Genomic DNA, 23,598 nt, shown 5'->3' on the forward strand with positions numbered 1-23,598 from the left:
AATCCTAGCCTTTCTGTAGTTCTTTATTTGTAGCTCTTTTGTCAATACTCCTAACTGTATCTTCAAACTACGTCCTAAGCAGCGATAAAACAGGAACCAGCTATAATTAGCGCTGTAAAAGCAGATTTAAAATTATTAGACAACTGCTAACATGGATGTCACAAAAACAAAACAAATTGGTATCTATTAGCTATGTAAATAGAATACACGTACACATTAAGCAAAAACTACTGTTCCCTAAAGTTATTTACCTGAAGGTTTTCTGCGTGCTGATCGAACTATTATTCAAAATACATTATTTATTTTAAAAAAATGGCCATTAAAATTAAAATAAGGTGTCCCAAAAGTAGCGGAACGGTCGAATATTTCGCGAACTAAACATCGGATCGAAAAACTGAAAAATACGTGTTCAATAATTTTCAAAAATATATCCAATGACACCAAACACCAATGCCCACTACACCCCCTGGAGGTGGGGTGGGGGGTAACTTTAAAATCTCAAATATAAACCCCCAGTTTTTCTTGCAAATTTGGATTCGTTACGTAAAAGTAGGCAACTTTTATTCAAGAAATTTTTTCGAACTGTGGATAGATGGCGCTATAATTGGGAAAAACGATTTATCCTGATACCATAGGTAAATTATAGAAACCGTCTAATATCTCACGAAATGCACTTCTAAATAAGAAACCAAAAAAACAGATTTTTAATCTTTTTTGAAAACCTATCGAATAACACAAAACATAACCGTCCAACCCACCCCTTGGAGGTGGGGTGGGAGGTAACTTTAAAAGCTTAAATAGTTTTTATTGCAGATTCGGATTTGTCATAAAAAATTAAGCAACATTTATTCGAAACATTTATTAACAATTTTAAAAAATGTTTCGAATAAATGTTGCTTAATTTTTCATGACGGATCCGAATCGGTGGGGGTTGCTATTTAAGATTTTAAAGTTACCCCCCACCTCACCTCCAGGGGGTGGGTTGGAGGGTCACGTTTGGCGTTATTCGAAATGTTTTCGAAATAGATTAAAAATCTGTTTTTTAGTTTCTCATTTGGAAGTGTATTTCGTGAGATATTAGACCGTTTGTATAATTTACCTATGGTATCTGGATAAATCGTTTTTCCCAATTATAGCGCCATATATCCACAGTTCGAAAAAATGTCTTGAATAAAAGTTGCTTACTTTTACGAAACGAATTAAAATCTGCAAGAAAAACTGGGGGTTTCTCTTTGAGATTTTAAAGTTACCCCCCAGTACCCACTCCACCTCCAGGGGGTGTAGTGGGGGTTGGTGCTTGGTGTCATTGGATAGATTTTTGAAAATGATTGAATACGTATTTTACATTTTTTCGATCCGATGTTTAGTTCGCGAAATATTCGACCGTTCCCCTACTTTTGTGACATCTTGTATATTATAATATCTAAAAAGGTTTTAAAACTATTTTCTTGTGGCATGTTCGAGTTAAATATTATGCTTATATGGGAGGAATTAATGCCTGGTTGCACCAACAGATTTTAAGCTTAAGACGTGCTTTAGCTCCGCTTACGAAAAATACACGTTGCACCATTGAGTCCTGGACCAATTTTTAGCTTGCCACAATTGATTGCCACGTAGATTGCTTAGATAAAAGTCGAAAATTATGGTGCAACCTATATAAGTGAGACTTAAACTAGCCCTATTTATAAGCTGAGCTTAGCTAAGCTGGAGCTTAAGATTTGTTGGTGTAATCAGGCATAAGTCACAATTATTATCCTAGATATTGTAACAAAAGAGTAGTTTTGACCGACCCTCGTATAACAGGTCTCATCTCCACACAGACAGAGCGATATCGATGTTTCTGGATAAGACGCGAAGCAGCGACGGGGAAGACGTGCAATTGACCGAATGTCCCGCCATAAACTAGAGATGGGCAGAACCTTCGAGAAATAACGGCTAGTGTATATAAAGGAACGAATTTTGTAAATAGGGTTAGTCTATAAAATAAATTGGTCTGTACAGTTATATAAGTAAAGTCGTAGGTATATAAATATGAACTGCTCGTTTTATTGTTACAATATATAGAGATATACTCGTCCAGCGTAGCAAAATCCGAAAACCATAATATGACAACAGATCTTAAGCTCATCTGACTAAACATAGGCGTTGCACCATTGAGTCTTAGACCAATTTTCAGCTTGCCACAATGGATTGCCAAGTGGATTGCATCTTAAACTACGGCTAAGTTAAGATGTGCTTGGATAAAAATCGAAAATTATGGATCTATAAGCTGATCTGGGCTAAGCTGGAGCTTAACAAATTGTTCGTGCAACCAGGCATAAGAATACTAGATGTAGGATCTGAAACACTAACAGAAATTACTAACGGGAAGTTACAAATGCCTTAAAACAGATGGAAAATGAAAAAGGTCCTAGACACGACCTAACAAAAAAAACTACTTTGGGAAAACTTAACATCTTAATGAACAAGTGCATCTTTGATAGTGTTATTCCAAACTCTTACTCTATACTCCAACAAAATATCAAATACAAATATCAATAAGGACACGTATCGAAAAATGCAACGAATACAATGAAACTCTTTATTTGGTAATGTGAAATACAATAAGTCATTCTATTCCAAAGAATTCTTCTTTTTCTTCAAGTGCCATCTCCGCGGCGGAGGTAGGCTTCTTCATAGCTATTCGGATTTTGTGCAGGTCTTTGGACATTCTCTCAGGTTGCGCAGCCACGATAATCTGCGTCTCCCTATGCTTCGTTTTCCTTGAATCTTTCCCTGCGTAATGAGTTGGAGCAAGTTGTATCTCTCTCCACGTGTAATATGTCCGAGATATTCCAATTTTCTGGTTTTGATTGTATTTAAGACTTCCATTTCTTTATTCATCTTTCTCAGAACCTCTTTGTTTGTGACGTGTTCTGTTTATGATATTTTCAGAATTCTTCTATATACCCACATCTCGAATGATTCCAGTTTTTTCGTTGATGCCGCATTCAAGGTGCAAGCTTCCATTCCGTAAAACAGAGTCGAGAAAACGTAGCACCTAGCCAACCTGACTCTTAGTTCTAACCTTAGATCTCTTGTACAGAGCACTTTTCTCATTTTGTTAAAATTCGCTCTAGCCTTTTCTATTCTAATTTTAATCTCCTGGAAGTAATAATTTGTGGAGTTAATCATTGTTACAAGATATGCATATTGGTCTACTTGTTCGACATTGGTTCCGTTTATGAGGAGATTTTCGTTGTTTCTTTGAGTTTTAGGTATTCTAATAAATTTTGTCTTTTTGATGTTCATTGTTAGACCGTATTCTTGGCTATATATCGCTATTCTGTTAACCAGTCTCTGAAGATTTTTCAATATTTTCAGCTAAGACGACAGTGTCATCCGCATATCTAATGTTGTTAATGTGAACTCCGTTAACATTTATTCCAGCTGTTTCACCCTCAAGAGCTTTTTTAGGATCTCTTCCAAGTAGACATTAAAGAAAATTAGCGACAATACGCATCCCTATCTCACTCGACGTCTAATTTAAATTTCCTCTGACAACTCTTCGTTAACACGCACTTTTGTTCGCTGCTTATACTTAGTATAAATTAGATATGATCCTGAGGTTATTGTAGTCTATCTTTTTTAATTTAGGACATTCATTAATTGTTCATGTCGTACTTTAACGAAAGCGTTATTTATCATTCTCTTTGCCTTATCCCTATGCGGGATCGGCTTCCCTAATTGCATTTCTCCACACAATTCTATCTTGGGTCATATCAATGTTAATCCCCTTTACCAACATGTCCTGCCTTATCGTCTCCGCCCAGGTCTTCTTTGGTCTTCCTCTCCTACTCCTTCTATGAGATATATATATATTGTTATATTTCTATTTGATATGAAAATTAAAATTTGATAATTATAGACAAAATTCAATTTAATATAAAATATTTTCAATTTTCTCAACCACGGGCATATAAATTTAGAACAACCTGTATACAACAAATTGTTATATTTAATTTTAAGAAGTGATTAAATAAGACTCAAGTGAAATCGTTAATAGGTCATTATCGTTTGTTCGCGGAAGGATCGGTCATTAGCCGATGCTAAATACGACTAAGTGGAAATAGAGAATAGGTCATTAAAATTGTATATAGTAGAAAGTAATTTTAGAATGGGAATTAACTATTTTCTTGGAAATCCATTAAGCATATTTAGAAAGTTTAAAAATTGGTTTTGAGGAATACTGCGAATGAGAGTTGGTGGTGGAAGTTTGATTTATGCATCTGGAAGGGATATTTAGAAAGTAGGGGAATGAATGACAAATAGAGATCAGAATGTTTTGAGCTGTCGAGAAGTGAAGTCGAGTAGTAGACGGTAGTGTACGGAGAGTGAGAAAGCCTGTGTAGTTCCGTGAGTGTGGAGTATCTATCGTAGAACGAGAGGTAGGCCAGGTTGAGAGTAAAAGAACCTCCTTGAGCCAAGAGTTCCCGGTAGCTGATTGCAGTTTCGAAAAAGGTAGAACACAGCATCACGACAGAAGCAGGAAACGAGAGCTATACGAGCTAGTTTCAGAGGAGAACATTACTGGAAGCCAGGACGAGGTTTGGATTGCAGCCAAGGATAGCAGGAAACGGGTCTTGTGTGAAGACATTCTCAGTGCACCAGAAAAAGGTCAGTCTCATTTGTTTGGACATGAATGTATGGGTTTTTCGTAGTAAATACCACATTTAAAATTGAAGAAACATAATCAATAATATCAGAAAAGCTTCATCAAACTTAAATAGAATTGTTGCTAATAAATCATAATAGTTAAATGTTAATAAAAACTTTCAATTGGAAATCAAAAGAAAATAAGATTCCCATGTGTAAATGTTATGTTTAAGAAAAATAAGATATAGCAAATATTAAGCAGTGATTGCCATTTAAATAAAATAAACAATATTTTGATTACAATTGTAACCCATATGTGTTATTATTTTACTCTTTTCTTTCCTATCCCGATTAGGAACCATTAAGAAATACTTAGAAGCCACGTATGTAAGTAATTAATTTTATAAAAAGCCCTGAGATTGAAAACATATTGATATGTGATCTGGTAAATTAATTAGATTATTATTAATGCATTGATTAAATTAAATGACATATAAAAATATTATCTCATATCAATAATCAAGATCACAGCAACTGTCGTCCAACGTGGAGGGCATTGTAAAGTATTTCTAGTGGCAAATTTGAAGGATAGAAAGAGTAAAGCCGGTATTTGAAAATTTATATGCCTGTGGTAAAAAGTGAGATACTTACATTTGATAACATAAAATTTTAGATATCTTTAGGTACAAATTTTACATAACTGATTTAATATTTTATTTTTACGATATTTACATTTGATATATTTATTGACAATTTATAATATTTGGGTGAGAAAAAGTCGTCTTGGTAACATACTAGTAAAATTTCATATTTGGCGGGGACAGTACTTCTTGAAAACAAATGTCTGTGACAAGAAGCCAAAGCAAGGACAACAAAAAACAAAAAGAACATTCAAATCAAGAGAATAATTCAGACCAAGAAGATATTTTAGACACTACAATCATGGCATCAGGACAGCAAGAATTATCAGGAATAGATAAATTATTGCAAATGATGCAACTCCAGTCACAAAGAATAGAACAAAAACTGGATGACAATCAAAGAGAAACAAAACAAGCAATGGATGAAGCAAAAAGGACGATGGATAAAAATCAGGAAGAAACATCAAAGAAAATGGATAAAGTGGATCAAAAAATGGATGAAACACAGCAAAAAATGGATGACAATCAAAAGGAAACAAAACAAGCAATAGAAGAGAACAATAAGAAAATAGAGGAACGCATAGAAAAGTATGAAAAGGAAATAAAAGGATGTTTGACAACAATGAAAAACGAGATAGAACAGCAAGAAATGAAAATTAAAGATCACATGCAAGAACAAGAAATTAGAATGAAGGACCACATGAAAGAACAAGAAATGATAATTCAAAACAAAATGGAGGAGTTAACGAATGGCCAGAAAAAGGAAATAGAAAATTTGGAAAATAAGTTAGAAAATGCTATTCAAGTAGACAGAGAAGAAGTGGAAAAAAGAATCACAGAAATAGAAAAACAAGTCACCGAAAACAGGACGCAACAGAATGTCGGAGAAAGAAGAGAAATGGTTATACATAGCACAGATGACGTGAAGATAAGGTTTGGCGGGGATGTAAGAAGATTACACCCAGTGCCGTTCATAAATAGCCTGAAAAAGAAAATACAGCACATCGGAAATTTCGAAACAGCAAAAGAAACTATCAGAAACCATCTCAAATATGAAGCAAGCCTATGGTTCGATAGCAAAGAAGAAGAATTCGGAAATTGGCAACAATTTGAACAAAAATTTTTGAATTATTTCTGGGGAAAGGTCCAACAATTGGAAATTAACAAGGAATTGCAAAATGGGAAATACAATGATAGGATGGGTGTATCAGAAAGGACATATGCTTTGCAAATTTACAATAATGCAAAACATTTACAATATAATTACTCATCGGAACAATTAGTCGAACTGATTGCAAGACATTTCGAAGAAACGCTGGAAGACCATATCACATTGCAAAACTACAAAGACATAGATAGTTTATGCCAATTCCTACAAATAAGAGAATCACGTTTAAGAGAAAGAAAATCAAGAAGGTCGCGAGAAGATTACAGGCCCCGAGAAACACAAGATTACAGAGATAGAAATCAAAATAGGAGGGACTATACAAGACGAGATTTTAATCCCAGAAGGGAAAACGAAAATAGAGACAACGGAAGAGGAAATTATGAACAAAGAAATAGGCAATGGAATGAGGACAGAAATCGAGAATACCAGAATAGAAACAACACACTCGCAAATCAAGAAAACAGAAATAATGGTAGACAAAATGAACAGGGATATCGAGAAAACCGAAACAGATCCGACAGACCAAGAGAAAATAGAAGAGAAGTAAATAATACCCAGACAGATGAATATGACGGAGAGAGACATTATGACGAAAATATAAACTACGATGAGCAACCGGCGTTTTTTCACGACGGCGCTCACTAAAAACCAAAAATCAAACAGGAATCTTTTGTAACCCAAAGGAGTTTATTAAATTGGCAAGAAACAACGAAAAGAAAAATGGAGTTAATTTAAAATTTGTGGATGGATTTATCAACGAGAAACCAATTAAAATTATGATAGACACTGGATCTGAAATAACATTGGTCAACAGAAAACTAATAGAAGAAGTTAACTTAACAAATTTAATTTACAAAATACCTAGGGTAAATTTAGTGGGCGCAAACAAACGGACATTGGCAACTATAAATGAAGGCATACGAGTAATAGTACGACTGGGTAAGAAGATGTATGCACTACAATGTGTAATAATGCCAAACATGTCACATGACATGATAGTAGGAGTTGACGAATTGGCAGAAAAACATGTAGTGATAGATTTTAAAAATAATACGATGAATCTAACAGAAGAAAAAGAAGAAGAACAGGACAAGGAACAGGAGAAACAAAATACGGAAGAATCAGGTAAAGACAAAACAGTGGAAATGAATTTGGCAACGAAGCAAGGACAAAGAAGAAAAGGGAGAAAAAGTCAGAAAAAGACAAAAGAAAATGAAACCTGTGGCTCCTCAAAAGAAGAGTTGAGCCCAGAAGAAGAAAAATTGAGAGTATCAAAAGCAAAAGAAAACTGGGATTCCTCAAAAGAAGAGATGAGCTCAGGAGAAGAAGAAATAAAGCTAACAAATGAAAGCGAAAAAGATATGATCGAAACAGTGGCATTTGAAGGGGAGGCATATGAAAACGAGGATGCAGAATACACGGTAAAAGTATGTGAAAAATCTGAGGAAAAAGACAGAAGATTGATATGGGAAAAAGGGAAAGACAACATAATAGCCGACACTCTAACACAGGATGAGGACACTGAAAATAAGGAAACAATTACTCTACAGGTGGGACTAATTAGAGTAATACAAGAAGAAGGGGTATAAGACGTAGATTAAAGTAAGGAAATATACAGGGAGTTGGTTTTGCCTCGAGAAAATTTATTTAAAAATGCAGATAAATTTTATCGAATACAAGGCGGGGATTTGTTATATTTCTATTTGATATGAAAATTAAAATTTGATAATTATAGACAAAATTCAATTTAATATAAAATATTTTCAATTTTCTCAACCACGGGCATATAAATTTAGAACAACCTGTATACAACAAATTGTTATATTTAATTTTAAGAAGTGATTAAATAAGACTCAAGTGAAATCGTTAATAGGTCATTATCGTTTGTTCGCGGAAGGATCGGTCATTAGCCGATGCTAAATACGACTAAGTGGAAATAGAGAATAGGTCATTAAAATTGTATATAGTAGAAAGTAATTTTAGAATGGGAATTAACTATTTTCTTGGAAATCCATTAAGCATATTTAGAAAGTTTAAAAATTGGTTTTGAGGAATACTGCGAATGAGAGTTGGTGGTGGAAGTTTGATTTATGCATCTGGAAGGGATATTTAGAAAGTAGGGGAATGAATGACAAATAGAGATCAGAATGTTTTGAGCTGTCGAGAAGTGAAGTCGAGTAGTAGACGGTAGTGTACGGAGAGTGAGAAAGCCTGTGTAGTTCCGTGAGTGTGGAGTATCTATCGTAGAACGAGAGGTAGGCCAGGTTGAGAGTAAAAGAACCTCCTTGAGCCAAGAGTTCCCGGTAGCTGATTGCAGTTTCGAAAAAGGTAGAACACAGCATCACGACAGAAGCAGGAAACGAGAGCTATACGAGCTAGTTTCAGAGGAGAACATTACTGGAAGCCAGGACGAGGTTTGGATTGCAGCCAAGGATAGCAGGAAACGGGTCTTGTGTGAAGACATTCTCAGTGCACCAGAAAAAGGTCAGTCTCATTTGTTTGGACATGAATGTATGGGTTTTTCGTAGTAAATACCACATTTAAAATTGAAGAAACATAATCAATAATATCAGAAAAGCTTCATCAAACTTAAATAGAATTGTTGCTAATAAATCATAATAGTTAAATGTTAATAAAAACTTTCAATTGGAAATCAAAAGAAAATAAGATTCCCATGTGTAAATGTTATGTTTAAGAAAAATAAGATATAGCAAATATTAAGCAGTGATTGCCATTTAAATAAAATAAACAATATTTTGATTACAATTGTAACCCATATGTGTTATTATTTTACTCTTTTCTTTCCTATCCCGATTAGGAACCATTAAGAAATACTTAGAAGCCACGTATGTAAGTAATTAATTTTATAAAAAGCCCTGAGATTGAAAACATATTGATATGTGATCTGGTAAATTAATTAGATTATTATTAATGCATTGATTAAATTAAATGACATATAAAAATATTATCTCATATCAATAATCAAGATCACAGCAATATATATATATATATATATATATATATATATATATATATATATATATATATATATATATATATATAGGGTATACTACCCTATGAGAATAAATAAGGACTAAGCACCGAGCCTTGGTGCAATCCTACTTTCACCTGAAATTTATCAATCTCTCCCACACCTGTTCTAACACTAGTCGTTACTCCCTCATACATATCTCTCACAATCTTTACATATTCGCCAGGGACTCCTTTCCTATCGAGTGCCCACCACAGAATCTCTCGAGGAACTCTATCATATGCTTTCTCAAGATCAATGAATACCATATGAGCGTTGGTCTCTTTATTCCTTTTAACGAAAGCGTTATTATAATCAATAAAACAGACATATATATCTTGATTAATGTCTAGGCACCTTTGTATTAGGATATTAAGTGAGAAAAGAGCTTCACGATTTCCTAGGCCTTTGCGAAACCCAAATTGTGTATCATTAATATCTATGTCCAGTTTATGATACAATGGTTAACAATGAACAATGGGTAACATGAACAATGGTTAACGTCGATCTTTGTTTGTCTCCCCAAAAAGAAAAACGCACGAGAATGCGCTGATTACCGCACCATCAGCTTGATGTTCCATATGCTGACGTTGCTACTGAAAGTCGTTCATAACCGAATATAATATAATATATGCGTGCGTGCGTTTTTGTTTTTGGGGAGACAAACAAAGATCGACGTTAACCATTGTTTGGGTAATACGCCTGAGCTATTTTGGTTCAAGAGTATAACTAGACAAAGAATTCTAGACCGTATTAAAACGTAATTCAGTGGACTAGCCGAGGTACAAATTATAAGACGCTTAGAAGAATAAAGAAGAACCGAGAGGTATTAACAACCATCAAATCTCTAAAGATACAATATTTACGTACGGACATACTATGCGAAATGAGTCCAGATATGCCCTTCTGCAAGCAATCTTGCAAGGAAAAATATTTGGAAAGCAAGGTCCGGGAAGAAAAACATCCTGTTTAAAGAGCCTCAGAACCTGGTTGAACACATCATATTATGGGCAACTTTTCTGCGCTGCTGCAGATAAGATAAAGATTGCAATGATGATCACCAGCATTCGTCACGGATAGCCACATCAAGAAGAAGAATAACGCAAGGATTGATTCCAGATATAGAAAACTCATAAAATACATACATATATACGACTAGTCTAGTCGCAACATAGGGGGTCCCGTGGAAAGTTCTAGTTCGCCGTGATTTGATGGTGGTATTATAGGTTTTTTGGGTCGCGGAATCCAATGTAAGTGGTATGGAAGTCCAAATATGGTGCGTTTAATTGTTATTAACAAATTATGGTAAAATTAGATATTTTTCAGGAATTATTAGAAGCCCTGTAAATAAATTGATAGTGTTAAGATCTTCTCTGGTGTATTTTTGGTCGCTTAATCGAATACGACTAGTCGCGATTACTCAAAATATATATTTATTTTCTTAGTAACAAAATAATTGTTTATTCGCCGAAAAGCTCGAAATAATGCGCTATCTACAGCAAGTGTGTAGTTTTTTCACTGTATTTTTATCAGCTAAATCGATTGCAACTAGCCGTCATAGCTTAAACCACGTTCCAAATTTGTTATTAATAAATTATTTCAAAAAGAAACGGTATTATAGTACGTTTACTCACGGTTTTTGCTCTAAATTTTAAAAAACCACTTGGATTGACATGAAATTTGGCATACACGTAGCTAACATGTCAAATAAAACAAGTGATATTGTGCCGATGGGTGATTTTACCTTGGGGTGAGTTTCACCCCTTTTCGAAGGTGAAAAAAGAAACCTTTAAAATAAGTTCGGAAGTGGATAAACTGATGAATTCTAAGCAACGTTTGCTCTATACAGTTTTTTCACTAAGTCAATACTTTTCGAATTATTTGTAAATAACTGAAAACGTAAGTATTTTTCAAAAAAAAAAAAAATATCTTAGCAAAAGACTATAAAAAAGTGAAAAAAATGGTGTCTGTGTGAGGTCCGTAAACCCAGTAGAAGCGGAGTTGTAGCTAATGAAACACAGGTTCATATTCGTCAAATTCCAAATCAATTATTTCAACACAAAATAGCCAAAAAATAAAGCACTTTTTGAGGAAAACTCATTACAACTTTTTTAAAGCTTTAAAAAACTTTATTCTTATTTTTTGAAAAAGTATCTAGTATCAAAAATAAGCAAGTTACGCTCAAAATAAAGTTTGTCCCTTTTTTCTTGGTAAAAAAACGGGAAAATCACCCGCTAATTAGCATCTTAAATGAAATTAATCGTTACTGTTTCACAAGTCGCTTTGCTTATGTTGTATTTATATGATCTGTAGGCTTTATCAGTTCGAAAATGCTTACAAAACCACCAAAAACGTGTTTTTTTTTTGTTGAAAAATTAACATATTCACTCGCAAATAATCACCCCATAAGAGGGGTGAAATTCACCCCCAGAGTAAAAGCACACATCGGCACAATATCACTGGTTTTGTTTGACATCTACATGTATGCCAAATTTCATGTCAATCCAAGTGGTTTTTTAAAATTTAGATCAAAAACCGTGTGTAAACGTACTATAAACCGTTATTTTTGCAATAATTTATTAATAACAAACTCGGAACGTGGTTTAAGCTATCACGACTAGTGGCAATCGATTTAGCGTATAAAAAATACTATGAAAAAGACTACAAACTTGCTGTAGATAACGCATTATTTCGAGCTTTTCGGCGAATAAACAATTATTTTGTTATTAACAAAATAAGAACATATTTTGAGTAACCGCGACTAGTTGCATTCGATTCAGCGACCAAAAATACACCAGAGAAGACCTTAACACTATCAATTTCTTTACAGGGCTTCTAATACCTGAAAAATATCTAATTTTACCATAATTTGTTAATAACAATTAAACGCACCATATCTGGGCTTCGAGACCACTTCCATTGGATTCAGCGACCCAAAAAACCTATAATACCACTATCAAATCACGGCGAGCTAGAATTTCCTACGGGACCCCCTATGTTGCGACTAGACTAGACCATGCAAATAAACGTAGCAAAAGTTCTAACATGGCAGATTTTAAGTCATCCAAGATTTGCCAATGACATAGTACTAATAAGCGACATACAAAGGAACTATATGCTAAAGGAACTTTAACAATAATCTGCAAAAATCGGTTTAAAAATAAATTTAAATAAAACAAACAAAAGTTATAACAAATCACAATAGACTTAGCTAGAAGTGAGATCGAAAGTGTCGAAGAGTCACACGATCAAACTAGGCAAAGATAATAAATTGGAAATAACTAGAAAAATGCGAACGACTTGGCAGCAGTAGGAAGACTCAGAGTTGTATTGGAAAACAAAAATACCAATAAATCTAAAGAAAGGGATATTCGACAGTTGTATTCTACCACTTATGACCTATGCTCTGAAGACTGGGATACTAGACGAAGCAACGAAGCACTAAAAAGCCCAGAACTTAGGAATTTTGTGCAGTAAGATGAATCGTCATGGAACTTTTTGCATTCGATTAGAGAGAATGTCAGACAACTTTGTGAACTAAATTAATCTAGGGCAAAAATTTTTGTGCATAAGAAAATACATTTTTCTACAACCACTATTCAAAGTGCACTTTTCTGCACGGTTTTATGTTAGCAAAGTTGATACTTTCTCACAGTATAAGATATTTGACATTAGTGTGCAGAAAAGTGACGTTTCTGTGCCGCAAAGTGACGTTTCTGTGCCGCAAAGTTCTTTTCTGCACAGTTGACTACCTCATTCTGAGTAACGTTATATTCTGTTTACATCCGTGGTTAAACTTTAGACAAATATATAACCTATAAGACAATTATTATATTTAACTATAGCATAGAAACTAAATTATGGATGTTACAACTGTTTTATTTTACAATTTTATTCTTATTAAACATTTTATAATTATCAAATAACCAATAAGGATTTAGCAACCTGTGCAAGAGACGTCGAATGAAGTAGGTTTTGTGTAAATCCGTGACTGCATAAATATAACGTCAATAATGTGTAATAATTGTTTAAATTTAAACAAATTAAGGCAGTGCATTAATTTTTTAACTGATTTCTGTGCAATTTATTTAGGTATAAGGAATTTAAATTGATTAGTAGGTATTAATTAAATACAGTTTAAAATTTATCACATAGGTATCTATTATAATTAATCGTCGTTTGGAAATTGTGATTTTTATTTTTAGGAAAAACTATGCTTGTAGAAAAAGTATAGTGTGAAACACGTGCAGAAAGATAATTTCTCACTCGTTTGAATTGCGGCACTCGCTTGCGCTCGTACCGCAACTTTTCAAACTCGTGAGAAATTAGTATCTTTCTGCACTTGTTGCACAATATACTATTTTTCTACAACCACTATTCAAAGTGCACTTTTCTGCACGGTTTTATGTTAGCAAACTTGATATTTTCTCACAGTATAAGATATTTGACATTAGTGTGCAGAAAAGTGACGTTTCTGTGCCGCAAAGTGACGTTTCTGTGCCGCAAAGTTCTTTTCTGCACAGTTGACTACCTCATTCTGAGTAACGTTATATTCTGTTTACATCCGTGGACTACCGCATTCTGAGTAACGTTATATTCTGTTTACATCCGTGGTTAAACTTTAGACAAATATATAACCTATAAGACAATTATAATATTTAACTATAGCATAGAAACTAAATTATGGATGTTACAACTGTTTTATTTTACAATTTTATTCTTATTAAACATTTTATAATTATCAAATAACCAATAAGGATTTAGCAACCTGTGCAAGAGACGTCGAATGAAGTAGGTTTTGTGTAAATCCGTGACTGCATAAATAATATAATGTCAATAATGTGTAATAATTGTTTAAATTTAAACAAATTAAGGCAGTGCATTAATTTTTTAACTGATTTCTGTGCAATTTATTTAGGTATAAGGAATTTAAATTGATTAGTAGGTATTAATTAAATACAGTTTAAAATTTATCACATAGGTACCTATTATAATTAATCGTGGTTTGGAAATTGTTATTTTTATTTTTAGGAAAAACTGTGCTTGTAGAAAAAGTATAGTGTGAAACACGTGCAGAAAGGTAATTTCTCACTCGCTTGCGCTCGTACCGCAACTTTTCAAACTCGTGAGAAATTAGTACCTTTCTGCACTTGTTGCACAATATACTATTAAAGGTGCATGTCGAAGAGGTGAAAATGAAAAATTTAGAACTTGGGAAATATTGACGGAAATGAGTTGAATTTTTATACTCGGGGTTTTGGGGATCGCTGAGCACGAATTTCATATCGGCGATGGTCTCCAAGGTACCTGGTGCCCGTGGAACTCGTCGCCTAGAGTTTTATGTTATAATCATTAAAAATCAGTCAATATCCATTAGTCGGGGGGTTTTTTGGGGTCGCCGGCCACGAATTTAATGTTGGCGATGGCATCCAAGGTACCTGGGGCCCAGTGGGGAACTCGTCGCCTGGAGTTTTATGTTATAATAATTAAAAATTAGTCAATATTCATTACACGGGTTTTTGGGATCGCTGACCACGAATTTAATGTCGTCGGTGGTCTCCAAGATACCTGGTGCCTAAAGTGGAACTCGTCGCCAGGAGCTTTTAGTTATAATTATTCAAAATTAGTCAAAAACTATTACCCTAGTGGTTTTGAGGGTCCCTGAGTACGAATTTCATGTCGGCGATGGTGCCCAAGGTATCTGGTGCCAAGGGTTGGAACTCGTTTCCTAGCGTTTTATGTTATAACCATTCAAAATCAGTCAATAACCATTACTCGGGGGGTTTTTGGAGTCGCTAAACACAATTTAATGTTGGTGGTGGTCTCCAAGGTACCTGGTTCTCAGGGTGCAACTCGTCGCCTGGAGTTTTATGTCATAATTATTCAAAATCAGTGAAAAACCATTAATCTGGGGGTTTTGGGGGTCGCTTAGTACGAATTTCATGTCGGCGATGGTCTCTAAGTTACCTGGTGCTCAGGGTGAAACTCGTCGCCTGCAGTTTTATGTTATGTTCATTCAAAATCAGTCAATATCCATTACTTCGGTGTTTTGGGGGTCGCTAAATATATTTTTCATTAATAATTTTTCTTAAAACACTTTTATATTGTATCCTAAAAAATTACCTATTTAAAAATTATTTTAAAATTTTGTTGCTTTTAAAGCAGTTGTGGTTAAATTTTGACACTAATAACATTTATGAAATTTTGACATAATTGGCATTTCAAGGATAATTAAGTTATATCAGCGATTTTTTGTGTTTTCTGCGGTATTAATTTAATTCTTAGATTTCTAATCTGCTTTTATATAAATAAAAACAGTGGTTTTTAGAACTCTTTAGCGACGTATTAGTATAATATAATGTTAATGGATTACCGTCGAAGGCCGATATGATCAACCAAAAAAGAAGATGAATATGGTGATTTTTCTATTGACTTTCTTGGGTGTGAATCTGTCTTTTTATTTTACTGCTCCTGGTTTAAAAACAAAGCATAGTATATAGTGTATTTCTCATGATCATCTTTCAGTGCGTCACAATTTTTCGATTTCTTTCTAACGCATTAAATTGTATGTGACAGAAAAAAAGGCACGTCGGTTATTAGGGGAGTGCATTTAGATTTTCACTTCGGAAAAAATCAAACAAGATAAAACTTTTTGTAATTTCATTAAGAAATGTTTAATAAACAACATATCAAAAAGTTCTACTTGAGAAGTGGGTGCTTCATTTTTTATTAAACAAATGAACAGCGAAGTTAGATGTTTTTTTAAATAACTCCGAAAATATAATTTTTAGAAAAAAACTGACCTGACCATTGAAAAATTCAGAAAATTTTACAAAAAAACCTTATATAAAGATTTTTCTAAAATTAAATCTCTAGCTTCTGTAATTTTTTATTTATAACGCTAAAGTCACCCTTCGCACACACATTGGCGCAATGTAAACTAGCGTTGGAAGAAGTGCACGGTTGAGTTTTTTTAATGTAATTCTTTAACTAATGGATCAAAAGAAATTTTACAAATTGGACATAAAAGAAGATAAAAGAAGCTATCTTATGGTTGTAATAAAAAGAAATAAAATATATGGACATAGGTACGGTGTGGGCGGAAAATGAGACTTACATGAATTTTGTTTAAAGATGATTTAAAAATGTGTAACTAATAGAATTTTACTTACAAAGCTCTCAAATTTGCACAACTTACCTCTCAATCATCTTACTAAACGATGTTTCATTCAAAAAAAATCTCAAAAATTTAATTCAAATAATACGCTGTCTCAAAAAATGTAATTTTTGAAAACTTCGTAGTTCTACAGAATTCCGACCACTTTAAGACGGTATTACTCAAGTTTTAATAAATCTAATACAATTTTTTTATTATTTTTTTAAAGCCCAGGATGTAAACTTTAAAAAACACTGAATTATTTTAGATTAAAAATGAAATAAACAATTTCTTTTTGAGAAAACTAATAAAGATAATAAAAATGTAATACAAAAACCGAAAATTACCAGCTGAAAAAATGTATATACAGAGTGATCAAAACCTTTTTCTGTAAAACTTACCTAAAATTAATTTAATAATAAGCTTTAAAAATAATAAATGTTCAACAAAAAGAATTTTTTTTAGCTCTTATACAGTATGTCTGCGTAACTTGGAACCTATTGATAACTTTTTTAATATCAGTTTTACGAAAAAAAGTTATTCTTCATAAAATACTCTGCATCGTATATAACATAAGATGCAACCATCAAATATCAAATTTTGTTAATTTTGTACGAGGTATGTCAAAAAATATGAATTTCACTCAAGAGTAAAGTACCTTTATATTTCACAATATCGAAAATTTTTATAAAGAAAAGTTGTTTGGAATTAAAAACTATGTTCCAATATGTAATTATATCCTTCTAATCGAAAATTTGTTTTTTTTAATATTGTTTCAAATTAATTATACCATACATAAATAGCTGTGCATGGTCTAACACTTAATATGCAAATAAAAAATATTATATTTTATCAATATTATACGAGCTATTATGTAAAAAAATTGCATAAAAGTGTAATTGCATATTGACACATCGTTTTTAATTCTGAACAACTTTCCATAATAACAATTTTCAGTATTATGAAAAATATAGGTATTTTACTCCTAACTGAAATTTTTATTTATTGACATATCTTGTACAAAATTGATAAAAATTGATATTTTATGATTGCATTTAAAGTTTTAGAATATGCAGAGCTTTTTACTAAGAATAACTTTTTATTTATTGCAACCCCATTGCAACAATTTGTTGAATATTGAAGAGATAGATTTTGAATAATTGGTTCTTTCTTTCTACTACATTTTAATTTTTAATATTTTTGTGAAAATAATTTGTTTATCTTTTTTTTAAGAATGAAATTCCATATTTGTTTGATTGGATTCTACTTGTTTTTCATTTAAATATCCGCCATTTTGGATCCGCCATTTGGAAATTTAAATTTTTAATCTTTAATTCAGATTCAACAACCTGTTAAAAATAAAGACAATAAATGTTTTAGAAAAATGTTCTTTTTTATGTTCTTTTTAGAAAATCCGCATTTTGGATCCGCCATTTTATAGTTTATACTGTTAACATTTAAGTTAGGTTTATCAAAGCTCTCAAAAATAAATATATGTAGAAATAAATACATTTTGTAAAGAAATTATGATTTTACAACTATTTTTTAAGTTATTCGCCATTTTGGACCTGCCATTTTATAATTTAAATTATCAAAATTTGATTCAGGTTCAGCAACCTCTCAAAAATATCCACATATATGTAAACAAACACGTTTTATAAAAAAAATCGGATTTTACAACTGCTTTTTAAGGAATTTTAGGAAAAAATCCGCCATTTTGAATCCGCCATTTTGAATTTTCAAATTGTAATGTCAGATTTGGGTTCAGCATAATCAAAACTACAATAAAAACATTTTTTATCAAAATAAAATGTTGAATTCACCCATATTCTTAACATTATTTATACAAAACAATTGTTATTGTTTAAACAATTAATAAACAATTAGCGGCGAAATTTGTGAGTAGAACTTTTTACTTTAACATATTTATAAACTAACAAAAAAAGTTTTAGAAAAATATAACCTTGTTTGATTTTTTCCGAAACATTGTATCTTCTCGTTCTAATTGCACTCCGCTATATTACATTTCGTCGGTGACATTTTTATAACATTTCTTCTAGTTATTCTAGTTGTCGATAGATGGCGCCATAATAAAAAAATATTTTTTTTTTAATTAGATCATAATATTACAAATATAATCTGTATAATTTATAAGACTATACAAATCAAAGAAAATACCATTTTATAAATGCAAGAAACACATTTGATTTGTTTTTATTCCAAATTGAAAATAAAATGTGACAACTGTCAGATTTAACGAAAATGTCATGTTAGAATAAATGTCATAAATGTGTATTATCACGGACTTACCCTTTTTCCTATCATTTGTTACGCACTGAAAAATGATCATGAAAAGGACAATATGTGAATACCTCCAAGCTACACTTTTATGTAGTTCTGTTCTTTTAAAAATTTTTAATTAATTATAAAAAAACATCTAAAAAGTGATACCGTATTTATAGCAAAGTAAGTTTTTAATGTTGATGTTTTGAAAAAGTCATATATTTTATACTTATTAGTTTTGTTAATTACAGAATAAATAATAATATTATAATATCAAGCTGTTTAAGATTGGTATTAAAGGAACTTTCATTATCTACAGTCTATAGCTGCGCTGTTTTATAATTTTGGTTTTCGAAATTGCGGAAGAGAGAAATTTGTGTAACTTCAGGTAAGTAAATATATTTTTTTATTTTATTTTACTTTTTATTAATTTTTTCATTTTATTATACAAATAAATTGATTATGAATACGTGAACTAACATTTAATTTAACACGTATTTTTTAGATTATTTTATACCTACCTTGAAGACCATCGCCAACATGAAATTGATGCCCAACGACCCCTAAAACCTTCATAGTAATGGTTATTGACTGATTTTGTATGATTATACCATAAAACTCCAGGCGACGAGTTCCACCCTGGGCACCAGGTACCTTGGAGACCATCACCGTCATGAAATTCATGTTCAACGACCCCCAAAACTCCCCAAGTAATGGTTTTTAAATGATTTGTAATAATTATAACATAAAACTCTAGACGACGAGTTCCACTTTGAGCACCAGGTACCTTGGAGACCATCGAACACATGAAATTATTGTTCAGCGACCCCCAAAATCCTCAGAGTAATGGTTATTGACTAATTTTGAATGATAATAATATAAAACTCCATGCGACGAGTTCCACCCTAGGCACCAGGTATCTTGGAGACCATCGCCAACACTAAATTAGTGGCCGGCGACCCCAAAAACCCACGAGTAATGGATATTGACTGATTTTTAATGATTATAACGTAAAACTCTAGGCGACGAATTCCACCGTGGGCACCAGGTACCTTGGAGACCATCTCCGATATGAAATTCGTACTCAGCGATCCAGAAAACCCCCGATTATAAAAATTCAACTCATTTCCATCAATATTGCCCGAGTTCTAGATTTCTCATTTTCACCTCTTTGAGATGCACTTTTAATGCATTTTCTTATGCACAAAAATGTTTGCCCTAGATGAATTTAGTTCACAAAGTTGCCTGACACTCTCTCTAATCGAATGCAAAAAGTTGCATGACGATTCATGTTACTGCACAAAATTCCTAGGTTTAATGCTTCGTTGCTTCGTCTATAGTTAAAGAGTTATCAGCCCATAGATTAAAAACAATACAGATGACTATCGAACGAGCTGTCTTAAGAATTTCTCTAAGAGAACAATACGAAATAAGGAAGCGAGAAGAAGGACGAAGGTGAAAGATGTAATTGGAAAAATTGCGTAAATGAAATGGAACTGGACGGGAAACGTGGCATGACAAGACAATGAAAGGTGGACGAGGAACATATATTGGAGACCACGCATACACACTCGTAGGAGAGGAAGACCATAAAACGGTGTCTAGACGACATCAAATCAAAAGTGGGAGAAACTGTCACCAAATACATATAGCACAAAACAGAGAAGTGTGGTGAACTTATGAGGAGCTTTTTGTCCAGGAGTGATTGCAAACAAGCTGAAGAACAATAATAAAATTATAATTTTATTTTGATGAATGATATAATTTGATTTTGAAATAGACTCGAGAATTATTAGACACACGATGATGACTCTGTTTTTAAATACTTGTAGTACGTACGGTCGATAATTAAAATCAATCAAGTAGATTTTGCATTACGCATTTGTATACAAAATATATTAATCACTCCCATATTAAAAACACCCAGTAATCATATTATTTACGATCCAAAATCTATTATTTGTTTATCATGTTGTCATAGACAACTGTTTATTTTCGGAATGTCACCATGTATATGTTCATTTTTCGATTTTTCCTGTATATTTGTGTACTATTTTTAGGTACAGATAATATAGTAGTACAGTGAAACCCCGATAAGTCGGCCTACAATTACCCGAAGGTCCGGCTAACCCGGACCGATTTTCATCAGACAAAACAAACATTTTTCACTTTGGCTGATAGGTCTGGATCCCGCGTATGAAAAAAAAGTTGATTAATAGCAAGCTGAAAATTTGTTAATAGCTTAAGGGTGTCTAGTCGGATAAACTTTGATATATGGGAACACTGGAACATAGGCAGTTTTAATTGTGGAACAGGTTAAAAATTTGGAACGGTCAGACCACGAAAACGGCACATTTATTTTGTCCGACAGAATAGACTTAAACACTCCGAACAGAGATTCTCATGCAAAAATCAGACTGCTATTTATCACCTGTCATAATTCCTGTCATTTGACATATTCTACATGTTCCAATTATTAAAACACCCATTTGGTGATAAATAGCAGTCTGATTTTTGCATGAGAGTTTAATCTCTGTTCGGAGTTTTTAAGTCTGTTCTGTCGGACAAAATACATGTGCCGTTTTCGTGGTCTGACCGTTCCAAATTTTTAACCTGTTCCACAATTAAAACTGCCCCTGTTCGAGTATTCCCCTATATCAAAGTTTGTCCGACTAGACACCCTTAAGCTATTAACAAATTTTCAGCTTGCTATTAATCAACTTTTTTTTCATACGCGGGATCCAGACCTATGAGTTTTTTTACCAAAAAATAAACAATACTGTATACAACTGTACGTAATTTAGATGTACTGTGCATATACACTTCATGGTTTTGCAATTATAATGTGTATCTGTTTATTATTTATATGTATTTTATTAATTCTCACCATATTCTCCGGCTAACCCGGATTTTCGATATCCCGGATCGGCCGCGGTCCCGATTAATCCGACTTATCGAAGTTCCACTGTACTTAAATGGGATTTCTGATCGAAGAAAAATTGTCTTTTTGCACTTTTTAAATTCGTAGTAAATGATAACTTGTCATCTTGGTGCAAGAAAGACCATCTCAAATATCTTCAGTATTCATTATTTATGAGTTTGAGATGCGACAGCACCCTAAGTTATGGTACCACCGGGTAACTGTATAAATAATAATTATAAAATAACAAATTAAATTATTTTTCAAATATTTACAACAAATGAATATTGTGTACTTAGAACAAATTTTTTGGCGGTAACTAGGGAAATACCAAAAATTCTATATTTGTAATATAAGGGATGGAAATACTTTCTAAATTATTCTTAGGTTTTAAAAAATATAAAGTGCATATTTTGAATTTACCTGGTTTATCCTTCTCCTTGCCGTCTTCATTTTTATCCTTAGGTGGCCCTTTACCACCACCCCTTTTTCCCCCAGACTGTGACATTCTGTTATACAGTCACTCTCATAGTTTTAAAACGCACTAAATATTTACATGATTAATTTTTTTAAAATTTATGCAACACTTTTTTGAACAATAAATGAACTAACAGCGAAATACACCTGAGCAATATTTCCCCAGCGGATAACATGGTTTCAGCGGGCTAAAAATTGATATCACTCAGAACAGAAGAAGTCGACTGTTGGGCTAAATCTGATAGACTAAAACTAGAGAGTAAATCCTTTCTTGGCCAATGAGGGGTGGTGTTCCCCCTCCAGCAATCTCTGCAAGGGGTTGATTTTGCCGTGGTTCAACAATATCGTGTAGACACATTGACCTAGTGTATAGTATGCTAAATTCTCTGATTATAGATTACTTTCTTGGGGCATATGCAAAGTTATGGGGAGTTCCGACGATGTAAAACTACGGGGAGATTCGTTGTTGCTGCACGCGAGCCGTTTGTTGTATGAATTTCAATAAAATAAACATGTCTACCTAAAAACACGACCAAATATTTACAGCTTCACATTTTTCTGTTAAAACTTAGTGTTTTTAAATTATTAACGCTGTATATAGGTCAAAAGTAACAAAAGGTTCTTCTTCTCTTCTTCTTTTTCTTTTATATAGGCAGTACTGCCTACAGTGGCGTAACAAACTCCGTCGAGCCCCCCCCCCAAGATTTTGAAATGGGGCCCCTTTTAACCCGGGAGCAGTCGCGCCGTTAGAAAAAATCCAACTTTTTATCATTTTCCGTGATAACTTAATGAAAAATGTTGCAACATAACTTTCCACTTGCAAGTGCCTCGAAGAAGATTGTAGTATTGCGTAGGATTTTTTTTTTTAATTTTTTAATTTCATTTTTATTTTTTTTTTTTGTGGAATTTATGGCTTTGGTGGGAACCAATTAGGTTTAAAATTGTTAGAAATAGATATTTTTAACATAACAAGCAAACAAAAATATTATAAAATTGAACTTTGCTCTAAATTCGTATTGTTAGATTTTGTTCTACGCGCGACTGCTTACGTGATAAAAGTGAGCGTGACTGCTTCCGCGTTAAACAATTACTAAATACGACTTATTTAACAAAAACTTTTTTGTGTTAGCGTTATCATTCACTGTTCATAACAACTTACATTTCTCATCGTTATTGGTATACAGACCCATTCCAAATAAACAACTTCTTTTGTTGTTTTCTGTACAACTTACCTGCAATACATTTAATAACCAGCTTTAAAAGTAGTAAATGTTAAAACAATTCTTT

General features: G+C 32.9%; 1 protein-coding gene across 2 annotated transcripts in view; it reads right to left on the reverse strand.

Moving 5' to 3' along the window:
• Nucleotides 1-22,535, reverse strand: part of LOC114325672 (serine/threonine-protein phosphatase 6 regulatory ankyrin repeat subunit A) — a 314,485-nt gene extending 291,950 nt beyond the window's left edge. For both annotated transcript variants that reach the window (XM_028273796.2, XM_028273793.2), the window contains exon 1: nt 22,258-22,535. In XM_028273796.2, coding sequence (XP_028129597.1) covers nt 22,258-22,342 — 85 coding nt within the window. In that variant the 5' untranslated portion in view covers nt 22,343-22,535. The remainder of the gene's footprint in view (nt 1-22,257) is intronic.
• Between the last annotated feature and the right edge of the window lie 1,063 nt (nt 22,536-23,598).

This window comes from Diabrotica virgifera, chromosome 4, assembly GCF_917563875.1.
Source record: "Diabrotica virgifera virgifera chromosome 4, PGI_DIABVI_V3a".
NCBI classification, from domain to species: Eukaryota; Metazoa; Arthropoda; class Insecta; order Coleoptera; family Chrysomelidae; genus Diabrotica; species Diabrotica virgifera.